The sequence below is a fragment of the Oryx dammah genome, unplaced genomic scaffold, assembly GCF_014754425.2.
Source record: "Oryx dammah isolate SB20612 unplaced genomic scaffold, SCBI_Odam_1.1 HiC_scaffold_3, whole genome shotgun sequence".
Classification (NCBI taxonomy): domain Eukaryota; kingdom Metazoa; phylum Chordata; class Mammalia; order Artiodactyla; family Bovidae; genus Oryx; species Oryx dammah.
This window is the reverse complement of record NW_024070187.1, coordinates 92,121,254-92,134,351: the sequence shown is the minus strand read 5'-3', so window position 1 is coordinate 92,134,351 and position 13,098 is coordinate 92,121,254. Positions and strand designations below refer to the sequence as shown.

Below are 13,098 nucleotides of genomic sequence, written 5' to 3'. Positions count from 1 at the left end.
TAATTTGTGAAGATTAGGTCACTGGGGGGCTTCTGTAGTGGCTAAAGAAGTAGGTAAAGAATCTGCCTGCTAATTCAGGAGACACGGATTCGATACTGATCCAGGATGATCCCACCTGCTGCAGAGCAACTGGGCCCATGGGCTTACAACTATTGAGCCTGTGCTCTAGAGCCCAGGAACCACAGCCACTGAAGCCCATGCACCCTAGAGCCTAAGCTCCACAACAAAAAGAAGCCAGCACAAACAGAGGCTTTACAATGCAACTAGAGAGTAGCTCTCACTTGCCACAAATGGAGAAAAGCCATGCAGCAACGAAGATCCAGCACAATTAAATAAAATTATTTATTTTTAAAAGGTAAAGTCATTAGGATGGGCCCTAAACCAATTTGATGAATGTCCTTATAAAAGAGGGAGTGTTGACACAGACATACACATACAGAGAGAATGACATGTGAACATGAAGACAGGCATCTATGAGCCTAGGAGAGAGGCCTAGAATGGAGCCTTCCTCAGGAAGAACCAACTCTGCTGACACTCTGACCTTGGACTTCCAGCCCCTGCATCTGTGAGACAATAAGCTTCTGCTGTTTAAGCAGCTGTTTATGACAGCTGCCCCAGCAGACTAAGGCACCTCTGCTCTCAGAAGGACCTGAACTAAGACACCAGGTGCATTCAGTTCTGGTTGGTGTCACAATACTGAGAGGCTGAGATAGAGAGGAAGCCAAGGAATACCTTAGGTAAAGCACTCACTGACTGACTCACTCGCAGCCCCTTGACTCCTAACATCCTCACACAATGCTGTCACAGCCTCCAACATACACTTGCACATATTTGCTTATATGTCTCCCACTTCCAAGACCCAAGCTTTCTCCTGCTGCAGCTACTCAATACATGTCTGAGGAAGGGGAGAACCAGTGTGTGCTGGAGATAGCTATGTTTAATATTATTGCTCCCTGACTTTAAAAATGCAACTGCTGTTTATTAGTTAAGTGACTGGATGTCCAGTTAGGGTCTAGATCGCCCAGCTGCCTCATAGCCTCATGTGGCTACCTCCTTCTTACTAGGATGTGACCAAAAGGGATGTATTCCCAGCAATTCTCCTAAAGAAGAAATGGATGTGGACGCCACTGGTTTTTTCTTGCTAGCTGCTAGCTGGGGATGCTGACAATACAGTAGTCACCTTGGACCAGAGATGGGAGCCTCACGTGGAGGGTCACTGAACCACCTGCAGGGGTCTGAACCACCTGCCTCTAGATTTTGCTGTGAGTGAAAATAAACTTATGGAAGGTACTGTATTTTGGAGTTGCTTTTTCCCAGAAGCTTAGTTTCTATCCTGATAATATAACTCCTTACTCTGATTTCTTTAGAATAAGAGGGTCCTAGGACTTTCCTGGTGGTCCAGGGTTAAGACTTCATGTTTCACTGTGAGGGGAGCTGGTTCAATTCCTGGTCAGTGAACTAAGATCCCATATGCTGCTCAGCACAGCCCCCAAAATGAAAAGAATAAGAGAGTTCTTAGGGTCCCTGACATGAGGTTGTGGGCCCTCAACCCTGCAAGGAGCCCACACAGGGACTCGAGCTTAATGCAGCTCTCCTCCATGGTAGGAATCTCGTGTCTGTCTTCTGCACGGCTTCCCCCATGCACATGGCTCCCTGTGTCTCCTTGGGGGAAGAAGAGAGGACCTTCACACCTCTTATATCTAAAGGAAACAATCAACTGACTAAGAGAGCTGGCATAAGACTAAATCCATTTCATAGTTAACCATCAAGAGGATGTCTGCAAGCACTGGTGGGAAATGATAATTCCCAGGGGCCTCCAGAACCCCAATAGCTCAGCGCCTGCATGGAGACATGGGTCTAAAAGCTGTTCTGCTCTGTTTGGAAAGAGGCTCTGGCACCAGGTAGACCAATCCTCACCCCCTGAGACAAATGGGATGAGGTGGTTTTCTCCAAGCTGGCGCCAACCGCCTTCTGAGAGGGTGATCCATAATCAACATGGACTTCCTCTGAAGGGAAAACTTTGACATTTAAAAAGAACCAAATTCATGAATCCAGTTCCACTTAGGGGAGACAGGGAAGGAAAGAATGCTGACTAGATTCTCTAGAATGGACAGCAGGCCTGGTAGTAGGGGATGGGAAGGGAAGTCCTGCTCATTAAAAATGGACAGGGCCCTCCAGGAGTAAAGATCGTCTTACCTGGTCTATTTAGAATTTCTAAAAACAGGAGGATTGAGAACTGGTGGGCACAGGAGAGCAGGTAGATGAGGAAGTCAAGCCTGGTTGGAAAGGGCAGAGAAGCACCCCTCCCTCTGTTTTAGAGTCTGCTTTCCCAAGACGAGGGAGAAGGGGGATCTCTTATGGGTAGCCCCCTGAGCAGTGCTAGCCTGGTACCGGCATCCCAGATTTAAGCTCAGCGAAGGTGGAGACTGTAAACAACAGAAAAGGCAAATTTGGAGCCACCTCCGCCAGGACGTGACACAGCTGAGAAGAGCCAGGGTCTCACCAGTAGCTGGCAAGTCCTTGAATGATGCTCTAAGCCTTTTGGAGCACTGTAAAGTGTAACTGCAGTTGCCCCAACACAACAGCCAAGAGTCTGCCCTTTCATCTTTGGAGAGATATAATCAGCAACCTGACAGAATTCTGGCAGAAGCAATTAGCTCATGAATTAGTTATCAAATATCTCTTGCAGCCAAGGTCTTGGGAATGCTGATCTGCATACTGCCCCTAGGAACTTTGGGACAAAAGGGGAGGGCACGGGCTTTAATTTGCATTAGGGATTCAGGCCAGTCTGTTGAGCCTTCCCCATGCCCCGCCCCCCAACATACACACAACACTCCCTCCCCCATCATCATGCTGGACCCAGACACGGTCTGCCTCCCTCATCTTTTCAACCATATCCCCCTCTAGCTCACCCACCCCCACTTTCTCCCCTACTCACTCTGCCCCAGACACACTGGTCTCCTTGCTGCAACTGGAACATGATGGGCTTGGCTGATCCCGTTTTAGGATGCTGATACTCGCTGATGCCCTGGAAAGATGCTGAATGCTCTTTCCTTATATGTCAGCATGGCTGGCTCCCTTATATTCTTCAGATCTCGGCTCAAATGTCATCTTATTATTAGGAGGCCTTCCCTCACCTCATTGGTCCCTGCACCCCAGGAATGCCCTCATTTCACTCCCTAACTCATCACCACTGACATGATATATATGCTGGCTTGTTTGCCTACCGTCTGACCCCCAGCATCAGGGCAGGTACTTCCTCTATTCTGCTATTTCCCTGTCGAATGAAAGAAACATCTGTAACCTGAAATCCAAAGAAAACCAATGATCTAAATTTCCTGCAAGCTGACACTGCTCCTATGATGGACAAAATAAATTCTACCTTTAGGTTGTTTATTGAGCAAATATCTCTTGTCTTTCACATTCGTTCAAATTGCCAAATTCTATAGTTTCTCCTCCCGAAATTAACTCTTTCCTTCCTTCTTTCCTTCCACCAACTACTGTTTACTGGATACTTCCTAGGTAGCAGGTGTAATCTCTTATTATTTTCATCTTATTATTCCCACGTGGAGCCTGCCCCACTGCCAGAGGCCTCACTAGCTCCCATCTGGCCAAATGCTAAACTTTCTACCTACTGTCACTGCCTCCTTTTTTGTTCCTTTCTTTTAGTTTATCCTACTGGACTCTGGAGGAATTCACTTCCCTTCCCTGTTCAAAAGTCTGCAGGGCCTCCTTATTGCCTATTGAATTAAATAGGGATTACTGATCGCCACTCTGAAGACCCATCATAAAATCTCAGTCTACCCATGAACCCAATCTACTGCTATTTTCAGAATATATGTTTTAGCAAAACTGGCCCACTCATAATTTTTGGAATGAGTCCACATGCTGTTCCTATCTCTGGAAATAACACAATTTCTGTCAGCCCAAATTCTGTCTTTCAAGGGCACTCTTAAACACCACCTCTGAGCACCTTCCCATCTGATATCACCTCTTTTGCTTTTGAACTCCTAGGATGGCAGGTTTATACAGTTCTTAAAACACCTGCCATCTTCTTCCCTTACATATGGTTGTATGCAACGGCTCCTTATCTCATCTAGCAGAAGACTCTAATGGTTGGGGTAATGTCTCATTCATCTCTTTTTCTTCCCCTGTAGCAGCTGAACCAGGGTCTTATTCAATATGCATGTTCACTTTCTATGTGTTGAATTCTAGTGTTGGAGACAAGACTGTTTACATCAAATTGTAATTATCAAATCAACTTCCAGCAAGTAAGCATGGAGTACACTGTATTTTAAGTATAATGCAAGGCAATATACAATGGTCAGAAATAGTGATGCCAGAAATGCATACTAATAAAGGCAGGTTCGAGGTGAACGTATACACATGATATGGCTGCCCCTGGCACTTACTAAATCCCAGCTTTGGTCTGATGAAGTCAGAGATGATGGGCTTACCTGGTGATGCTGTGTGTTCCAGGTGGCCCAGCTGGGGCTCTCTGGTGATTCTGTAGACCAGTTCTGTGGGTCCTGTCTCCTGGTCCGTGGCAGAGAGTTGCAAAGTGGTGATCTTCTTCACCGAGTTTTCGTCCAAGAACAGCCCTTTATTGGTGATGATGACTGGTGGGGATTTGTCTTCTGAAAATATCAGAAAGAGTAACATGAAATATGATCCTTTGGCTACCTGACGTGAAGAACTGACTCATTGGGAAAGACCCCGAATGCTGGGAAAGATTGAAGGCAAAAGGAGAAGAGGGTGGCAGAAGATGAGATGGTTAGATAGCACCATCGACTCAATGGACAGGAATTTGAGCAAATTCCAGGAGGTAGTGGAGGACAGAGGAATCTGGCATGCTGTAGCGCACAGGGTCGCAAAGGGTCAGACACGACTTAGAGACTGACAACAACAGCAACCTTTTATGCTTCTTTTTTTTCAATTCTGGGCCTAGTGTCCAGGAGTAAAATCAAAATAACCAACATAATCCCCAGGTCTGACTCTCAGAGAGTACATCAAAGAGCCACAGCATTGCATAACAGTGTTGAGAGGATTTCAGATTTGCACACAAGCCTGTAAAGAAAAGGCTCAAGACTCAAGGTATGCACCACGTGACCTCAGAACTGCTGGAGAACTTTCAAACACCCAATGCCCCCTTACCTGAAACACTGATGGAAAATGACTGGCCAATCAGTTTGTTGCCTTCTCCATCAACCACATCAAATTTAAAAGCAAAGTTCCCACCGGATTCTCCTTTTCCATGACTGTATTCTATCAGGCCTATAACAAGGACGAGAAGATCACAGTTTGCTGTTTTGTGTTTTCTGGCCTTACTTCTGAAATGTCAGGTGAGAATTCAATGGGTATTCACACCAATGAATCAATTACCCCCCTCTCACTTTGACACTGCCTTTGACATTTTAGTCTAATGTTTTCATTTCCTCCCTTTCATCTAGCAACTTCCTCATCATCAGTGACTTCATGATAAAATCACCCCAAGCAGAAAGTGGCTTTGCTTACAGATGAGGCTCAGAATCTGTGGAAGGCTCTAAGGAAGCCTCATGAATCATGAGGTCAGCAAAACTGCCCACGTGGAAATGGGCACTGACCAGACCCACATCACTGGTGTGGCCCTTTTATCTATCCATGTCACAGGTCAGGAGGACAGAGAGCCACAGACCACTCAGAGAACTCCCCTAAGGTGTCACTCCCATTTCCCAGTCTTAAATCATTTTAGGAAAGGTGTGGGATATAACCAATCAACACAGAAACAGATAAAACAAATAAACTCTACCTAGATGTCAATTGGACCCAAAGGGAAAAACCCAATATATTATATTTTTATTAAACCATAGCATTACTTATAAGGATTTAGCAATGTAAATATAACCAAACATCTGGGAAGAAGTCCCTGCTCTCATATTCTAAAAAGGGACACTGAGGCAAGGAATAACTAAGGAATTATTCCACTCCCTTCATTAAAGTACAGACAGGTCCAATGATATTTGGGCTGCTATCAATTCTAGGCATGCTTGCACAGACAGGACCTGTATTCTGGTCCTAGAGGAGCATGTTTCCACCTCTAAACGGAAACTGCATGTCATCACCTGATATTGGATTACTTCCTTCTCAATATGTAACATCTCTTCCTTTCTTATCCCTGAAAGCACTGTACGGTAACTACGTAGCATTTAACATTTATGCTTTCACATTACATCAGCATTTCCTGGAGAAGGGATGAGCTATGTAATCTCCCTGAGGCAGCTCCGATTTATGCTCTTCCATTTTGCTTAGTTCATTAACTTGGGCTCTTTGGGGAGCTGGAGAGAGATATAAATTGTTCACCTAAGGCAGGCATAATTTTCACCTGAATCCATCCCAACTCACTTCTTTTTTCTTTCTCTCTTTCTCTCTCTCATACACTTTTTAGCATCACAGCAAGTCAAAATGATTTTTTCCTCTATAATAGCCCTCAATTTCATCAAGGCTATGTCAAAGCATGAGAACATTTTAGTCAAGAAGGAAAGCTTTTTCCAAACCAAAAAATGGAGGAGACAAGTAAGAATAAATGAAGCTATAACTCAGCTCTTAATTCAAAACAAGAGTGTGCAGTTTGCTACCATTGGCTACCAGGCACCAATTCCCATTTGACTACAGAGGGTGGAGTTTTTGGAAGTCTGGGTAGGAGAAGTGCCTGACCTTGAGTGATGTCAGCCTGGGTGAAACTTCGGATGGGGCCTCTAGTGGAGATCTGTTCCAGGCTGTCCCGTTTTACCATCTGCAGGCGCCCTACTCCAGGATCTTTCTTTAAGATATACATCACCTGGCGGTCATCTGAGTCAGGATCCGTCACTTTCAAGTGCCGTTCTGTGATGGTTGCTACGGACCCTGGAAGAGAATGGGAGAGACTAGGTCTTTCCCCATTATTGCTTTTGGAGAGCAGGTCAAATGATTTTAGGAGACTGGAGACTAAATTATCACACACTCCCCAGTCTAAGGAAGTATCAGCTATGGGACTTCCTTCGTGGTCCAGTGGCCAAGAGTCCATGCTCCCCAATACAGCAGCCCAGGGTTTGATCCCTGGCCAGAGAGCTAGATCCCGCACATGAAGCAATGAAGACCCAGCTCAGCCAGATAAATAAAACAATTTCCTTTCTTTAGAAAATAAAAAGAAAATATCAGCTGCTTGCCCTTCTGGTTCCAGCTGAATACATTTTAATTTCCCTAAGTGAATAGTCTCAACTTCCCAATTTTCTAATCACCCCTTGAGTTTGGCTCAGCTGATAAAGAATCTGCCTGCAATGTGGGAGACCTGGGTTTGATCCACAGGTTAGGAAGATCCCCTGGAGAAGGGAATGGCTGCCCACTCCAATATTCTGGCCTGGAGAATTCCATGGACTATATAGTCCATGAGGTCTCAAAGAGTCGGATATGGCTGGAGACGTTCACCTTGAGTTTAGATCTGAGCCCCTTTTTCTTCTGATCCAATTTCACTCTCTGCACATGATCACTCTCTCCCCTGACTTTTCAGTTAGTACCTAAATCTATGTTCTGAACTTCTAGCTCTGTGATGTAAATGGCTCTCAGAACGACAATGAGACCGGCTTGGACCTAATTTATTTACTGTCTTAAGGATCATCAAATCATTAAGTAAAAAAAACAAAAACAAAAAACAGCTTTATATAAACTCACAAACATATCTGGTTGCCATCTCACACAGAATAGTCAGAATCACTGTTCCTCAAGATAGAGGCTATGATGAGAGACACAGAGCAGGGAGACCTGAATGCTGGCTCCTGGAAGACTGCCCAGGTGCTGGGGACAGAGGCAAGGCAGAGTGCGTGTGTGCGTGCTCAGTCATGTCCGACTCTTTGCAACCCCATCGGAATGCATCTTTGGAGTCTTCTGCATTGACAAGTAGATTCTTTACCACTGAGCCACCTGGGACTGTCTCTCCTGGCAAGCACCTCTTCTCAGGGCCTTCCTTTTTGTTCTCCTCTCTAGCCCACTTCTCATGTTAAAACAGTGAATTCTGATAAAGTAGGTGCTAGTTAGTTACTCATGTGTAATAGAACCTGGTCTGTGGAGCGACAGTCTGCCATGGGCCCTGAGCGTCTCTGTATGTTTTTGTTGGGTAATGCCAAGAATGCAAGGTTTGACCTCTTGTTCTCTGGGCCATTCTCAGCGAGCATGCCTGAGGGAGGAGGTGACATCTTCCTCTGGAACACAGATCAGGTTTGCTTATTGCTACCCTAACAAGGAGAGTTCCCAAGCTCAGGGTTCATCTTCTGTAATTCATCACCCTGCATACAAATGTATTCATCTGGGCCCTCTGCATCGCCCCTGTGGGACTTGGAGGACATTGTCACAGAGTACTCTATTTCTGATCAAGGAATCTCAGCTTCCCCAGGGGCTCAGCAGTAAAGAATCTGCTTGCAGTCAAGGAGATGCAGGTTTGATCCCTGGGTCAGGAAGATTCCCTTGGAGTGGGAAATGGCAACCCACTTCAGTATCCTTGCCTGAGAAATCCCATGGACAGAGGAGCCTGGCAGGTTACAGCCCCCAGGGTCACAGAGTCAGACACGATTTAGGGACTAAATAAAAACAACAAGGAATCTCATGTGTTTGACCGGCATCCATGAAAGAGTAATAGGTTAAATTATTAACTTGTAACTAGGGCAAAGTTAAGTCCCAGACCTAATACTTGGGACCTTTGGGAATCTCCACATTTTCAAATACCGTTCTACCAAATATTTTTCACTACAAAATACATGTGAAATTAAGAACAGACAAGCAAACAGAAGTCCAGTGTGATATAGATGCTCTGTGGACCAAAGGTCCACTCTATAAGTAACTTCCTACTGCAAAGTGACTCCAAGACCCACAGTTGTCACAGGTCCTTCAGTGTTGCTTATCCACCAGTAAACTGGGAATGTTAGATCCTAGAACACCATATCTAATGGTTCTTAATTACTGGTATAATCTCTCCTAGTGCATGATGACTTCCCAATTGCCTCTCCATGACTTCAAAGGAAAAAAAAAAAAAAGAAGCATGTTGAAAATCCTGCTAGATTTTGTTGTTTGTTTCTGTAGGGTTGGTTGGGCAGTGTCAGTGTTCTAAGAGATCGGGACCTACAAGTGGTTGGATAAACGAATATTTTGAGGACCCTGGAAATACCATAAACTCTTCCCAGTCTTTCCTCAGATTCACAGACACAGACATCTGGTCCAAAGAACTTCAGAGATTTCACACTTGTCATTCACAATGCTTAGTGTCCCCAAAACAACAGGTCTCCCTAAACTCTGCACACCCAGTTCAAGATCCTCCCACATTGCTGACATGGAAGGAAGCATTGCGCAGGAACAAAGAAGAAACGATGGCCACTCTCTTCCATGCCTGTGGTACCTGCTGAGAGCTGGAGGCCTCTGTTTACAGCCAGTTGGGGGGTGTCACTTGTAGGCAGTTCTATATATATCTCCATCCTCCCCGTATCCGTGTGGAGGCCATCAGTGAGGGAGAACCGGAACTCATCCACTGCCACACCTGGACCACCAGGCATATACCCAACTAGCCCAGCCAGGATATCTTGATAGGTGAAGGAGGAGCCCTGGGCCAAAACCCTCCCATTCTCCAGAGGTTCAGAAGCAGATTGTCTCTGGAGCAGATGACCTGAGGAAGGAAGTAAAAAAAAATAAAGAAAGAAACAGTTCAGTTCAGTTCATTCTCTCAGTTGTGTCCGACTCTGCAACCCCATGAACTGCAGCACGCCAGGCCTCCCTGTCCATCACCAACTCCCGGAGTTCACTCAGACTCATGTCCATCGAGTCAGTGATGCCATCCAACCATCTCATTGTCTGTTGTCCCCTTCTCCTGCCCTCAATCTTTCCCAGCATCAGGGTCTTTTCAAATGAGTCAGCTCTTTGCATCAGTTCAGTTCAGTTGCTCAGTCGTGTCTGACTCTTTGTGACCCCATGAATCGCAGCACGCCAGCCCTCCTTGTCCATCACCAACTCCCGGAGTTCACTCAGACTCACTTCCATTGGGTCAGTGATGCCATCCAGCCATCTCATCCTCTGTTGTCCCCTTTTCCTCCTGCCCCCAATCCCTCCCAATATCAGAGTCTTTTCCAATGAGTCAACTCTTCGCATGAGGTGGCCAAAGTACTGGAGTTTCAGCTTTAGTATCATTCCTTCCAAAGAACACCCAGGACTGATCTCCTTTAGGATGGACTGGTTGGATCTCCTTGCAGTCCAAGGGACTCTCAAGAGTCTTCTCCAGCACCACAGTTCGAAAGCATCAATTCTTCAGTGCTCAGCTTTCTTTATAGTCCAACTCTCACATCCATATGGTAGAGCAAATATGGCACTAAAATATTATCTGATTTTGTCAACTTTGAGCCTGGGTAGAACGCCAAGCCCCTTGGACTTGTTGATTGCACATGCATAAATAACCAACAACTCAAAATTTTATACAAAAGCACAGGGTGATGCTCGATGACCTCATCTCCAAATAAAGAAGATAAAGTTCCACTTTTCCTGATTAAAAATCTCTTAAGGGGACACAGATGGATACGGAAATACAGTGGCCTAGGAATCAAATCTCTCTCCACGAATTCAAACTCACTTCACTATCTAAGCCTTATTTTCCCCTTCTGTAGGGTGAAAGTAGCACTCTCCACTTGCTGCCTTCCTCCTGAGGCGTCTGGGATGAGACAGAGGAATTTATTTTAAACTCTATTTATGTTCAGAAAGACACTAAGCATCCTTGGGCTGAGGCATATTATCCTGTTTTCTAGGGTCATGTGTATGCAATGAAACACAGTGTTTCATTAAAGAAAGTGAAAGTGGGTGGAGGCAAGCTAAAATGTAATGACCAACAGCTTCTCTGGTGAACTCTCCATCAACAGGAATAGTTTCATCTGTAAAAGGTCAATAGCCACTAATCCACCAAGCCACCACTTAGGAGATGAAAATTGCAGAGCTTTACCTAATACTAGGTAGTTAGCACTTAGAAAGGAAGTAGGTACAAGATTACCATGGTGGTGTTTTAAACCTCTAGTTTAATCAGGAAAAGTGCTTTCTTTGCAAAACAAATGAGCTCATAAAGATTACTGCGCCTCTAACCTGAAATGAACACCTTTTGCAATTAATTACAAGGTGGCTATTCTGTTCTTTGTATGAAATAGCCCAGGATGATCAAGCAATGATGCCCCCTCCAAGAAGAGGATGTGAAGATTCTGAAAACTTGTTCTGCCTGAGGCTACATGAAAGCAAGAAAACAGCTGAAATTGAATTTCAGAGACACCAATTACCCAGGAGTCAGGCTTTTAGAACAACCAGTCTATGGTGACCCCAAAGAATATAAACTAGCTGTGAATTTGATTATACCTTGATGCAATGAATAGACTATGCACTAGGAAGGCAGAGGAATGATCAGCTGAAATCAACGTGTTTATTCTAATAACCCATCGAGCACCTCAATTAAGAAGCTTCCCATAGCAGTTATGTCCTACCGTAGCCAGGCTTTTTTGTCAATACAAAAATCAGCTCATTATCTGGAGTGTCCAGGTCTTGCAAGCTCAAAGAAGAATTGCTGATCACCACTCCTGAGCTCAGATGCACGCCAAGGGGCCTCAAGGTCATCCTGGGAGGCTCGTCATTCTTCCTCTGTTTAAGCATAAAATATTAGGTATCACACAGATAATGGTTTAAGAAGAAAAAAAGAGCGCATACTATTCAAAGACAGTAACACCATCATCAACTTTCACCACTGAAATAGCATTTAACGTGTCATCATCTCTTATTATTATTGTTGTTGTTATTGTATTTTTATTGAAATATAGTTGATTAACAATATTGTGTTAGCTTCAGGTGTATACCAAAGCAGTTCATATATATTTTTTCAGATTATTTTCCATTATAGGTCATTACAAGATATTGAACATAGTTTCCTGTGCTAGACAGTAAATCCTTGCTTATTTTATGTATATAGTTTGCATCTAATATGTCACTGTCTTTAATTCTCACTCAAAATGGTTACGTTGAAAACTGAGCAGATCACATAAACCAGATATCCCCTTGATGGACATGCTACAGAAATCTCAGACATTCTCCATAGGTACAACGATGGCATTTTCCAGATGCCAGAAGTATGGACATGTGGTTAGACAAGTACAAGTGTACTGGGGGGATAAAAGGGCACATTTTTTGAAATCACAGCTGTCTTAGAACCTATGATAGAGGACACATATTTGAAAGTGCAGGTGTTTCTACTGTCTGCCTGACCAGCCCCAGCAGAAGTCAGCTCCCCCCACCCTTGCCCCGCAAGGGTGCTGAGAGTGCCATGTTTTGCTTTCTCAAGGCAGAGGGTATTCCATTCTGAGTTTTATCTTTTATCTCTCTCTCTCCTCAGGCTGACAGAGCAAGCCTATGTAGTTCCTCAAAAAGAAATATATACAGCATCAGGGAACACATTTCTTTAATGTTATAGTTTGATGAACAAATGCACTAACATGTTAGAAAAAGCAAGTATGTACATAGAACTACATATAATAATTGCAGGGAAAAATAAGTATATGTTACTTTTCATCTCATATGAGGCTAGCAAGTTTTCTCTGTCTCTGAGAACAAAGTGTCTTCATACAGACCAGATAGATTTTATCCTAAAATGGAAATTCAGATTTCCAAGTCATACCATCTCCAAATGTCAGCCTTAATTCTACAAGTTTCCTAAAGGTCAGGGTTATGCTTTTTAAATTGACCTCTAAAATTGAAGGTCCAACCCAATTTTATTTGTGTTTGAGTGCTTTTGAAGCTATCTAATGGTGGGATATTGTGGTCAAAGGCCCAACTTTTTCAACTTCCAGAATCTTTACCTCAATGGTGATGTTGATGCTGTGGACTTCTGATCGACTATTCCCATCACTTACATAAAAACTGAAAATATCGTGGGTTGGCTCAATGCTTTCATGAACACTCTGAAAGTAGTAAATGTAGTTTTCCAGGACATCTTGAATAGGGAACGATGCCTCTAGGTCACTGGTAGTTCCAGGGCCAAACCGATCACCTGCACCAACAGCAAGAGGGACCTTTTATCTTGATCCA

General features: G+C 44.2%; 1 protein-coding gene across 1 annotated transcript in view; it reads right to left on the bottom strand.

Annotated features, from left to right (window-relative positions):
- FRAS1 (Fraser extracellular matrix complex subunit 1) overlaps positions 1-13,098 on the bottom strand; it is a 507,275-nt gene that overhangs the window by 79,012 nt on the left and 415,165 nt on the right. The window contains exons 42-47 of the mRNA XM_040237169.1: positions 12,870-13,060; positions 11,508-11,661; positions 9,401-9,664; positions 6,694-6,882; positions 5,155-5,274; positions 4,458-4,637 (exon numbers count right to left, since the gene is read on the bottom strand). Of these exons, the coding sequence (XP_040093103.1) occupies positions 4,458-4,637; positions 5,155-5,274; positions 6,694-6,882; positions 9,401-9,664; positions 11,508-11,661; positions 12,870-13,060 (1,098 nt within the window). The remainder of the gene's footprint in view (positions 1-4,457; positions 4,638-5,154; positions 5,275-6,693; positions 6,883-9,400; positions 9,665-11,507; positions 11,662-12,869; positions 13,061-13,098) is intronic.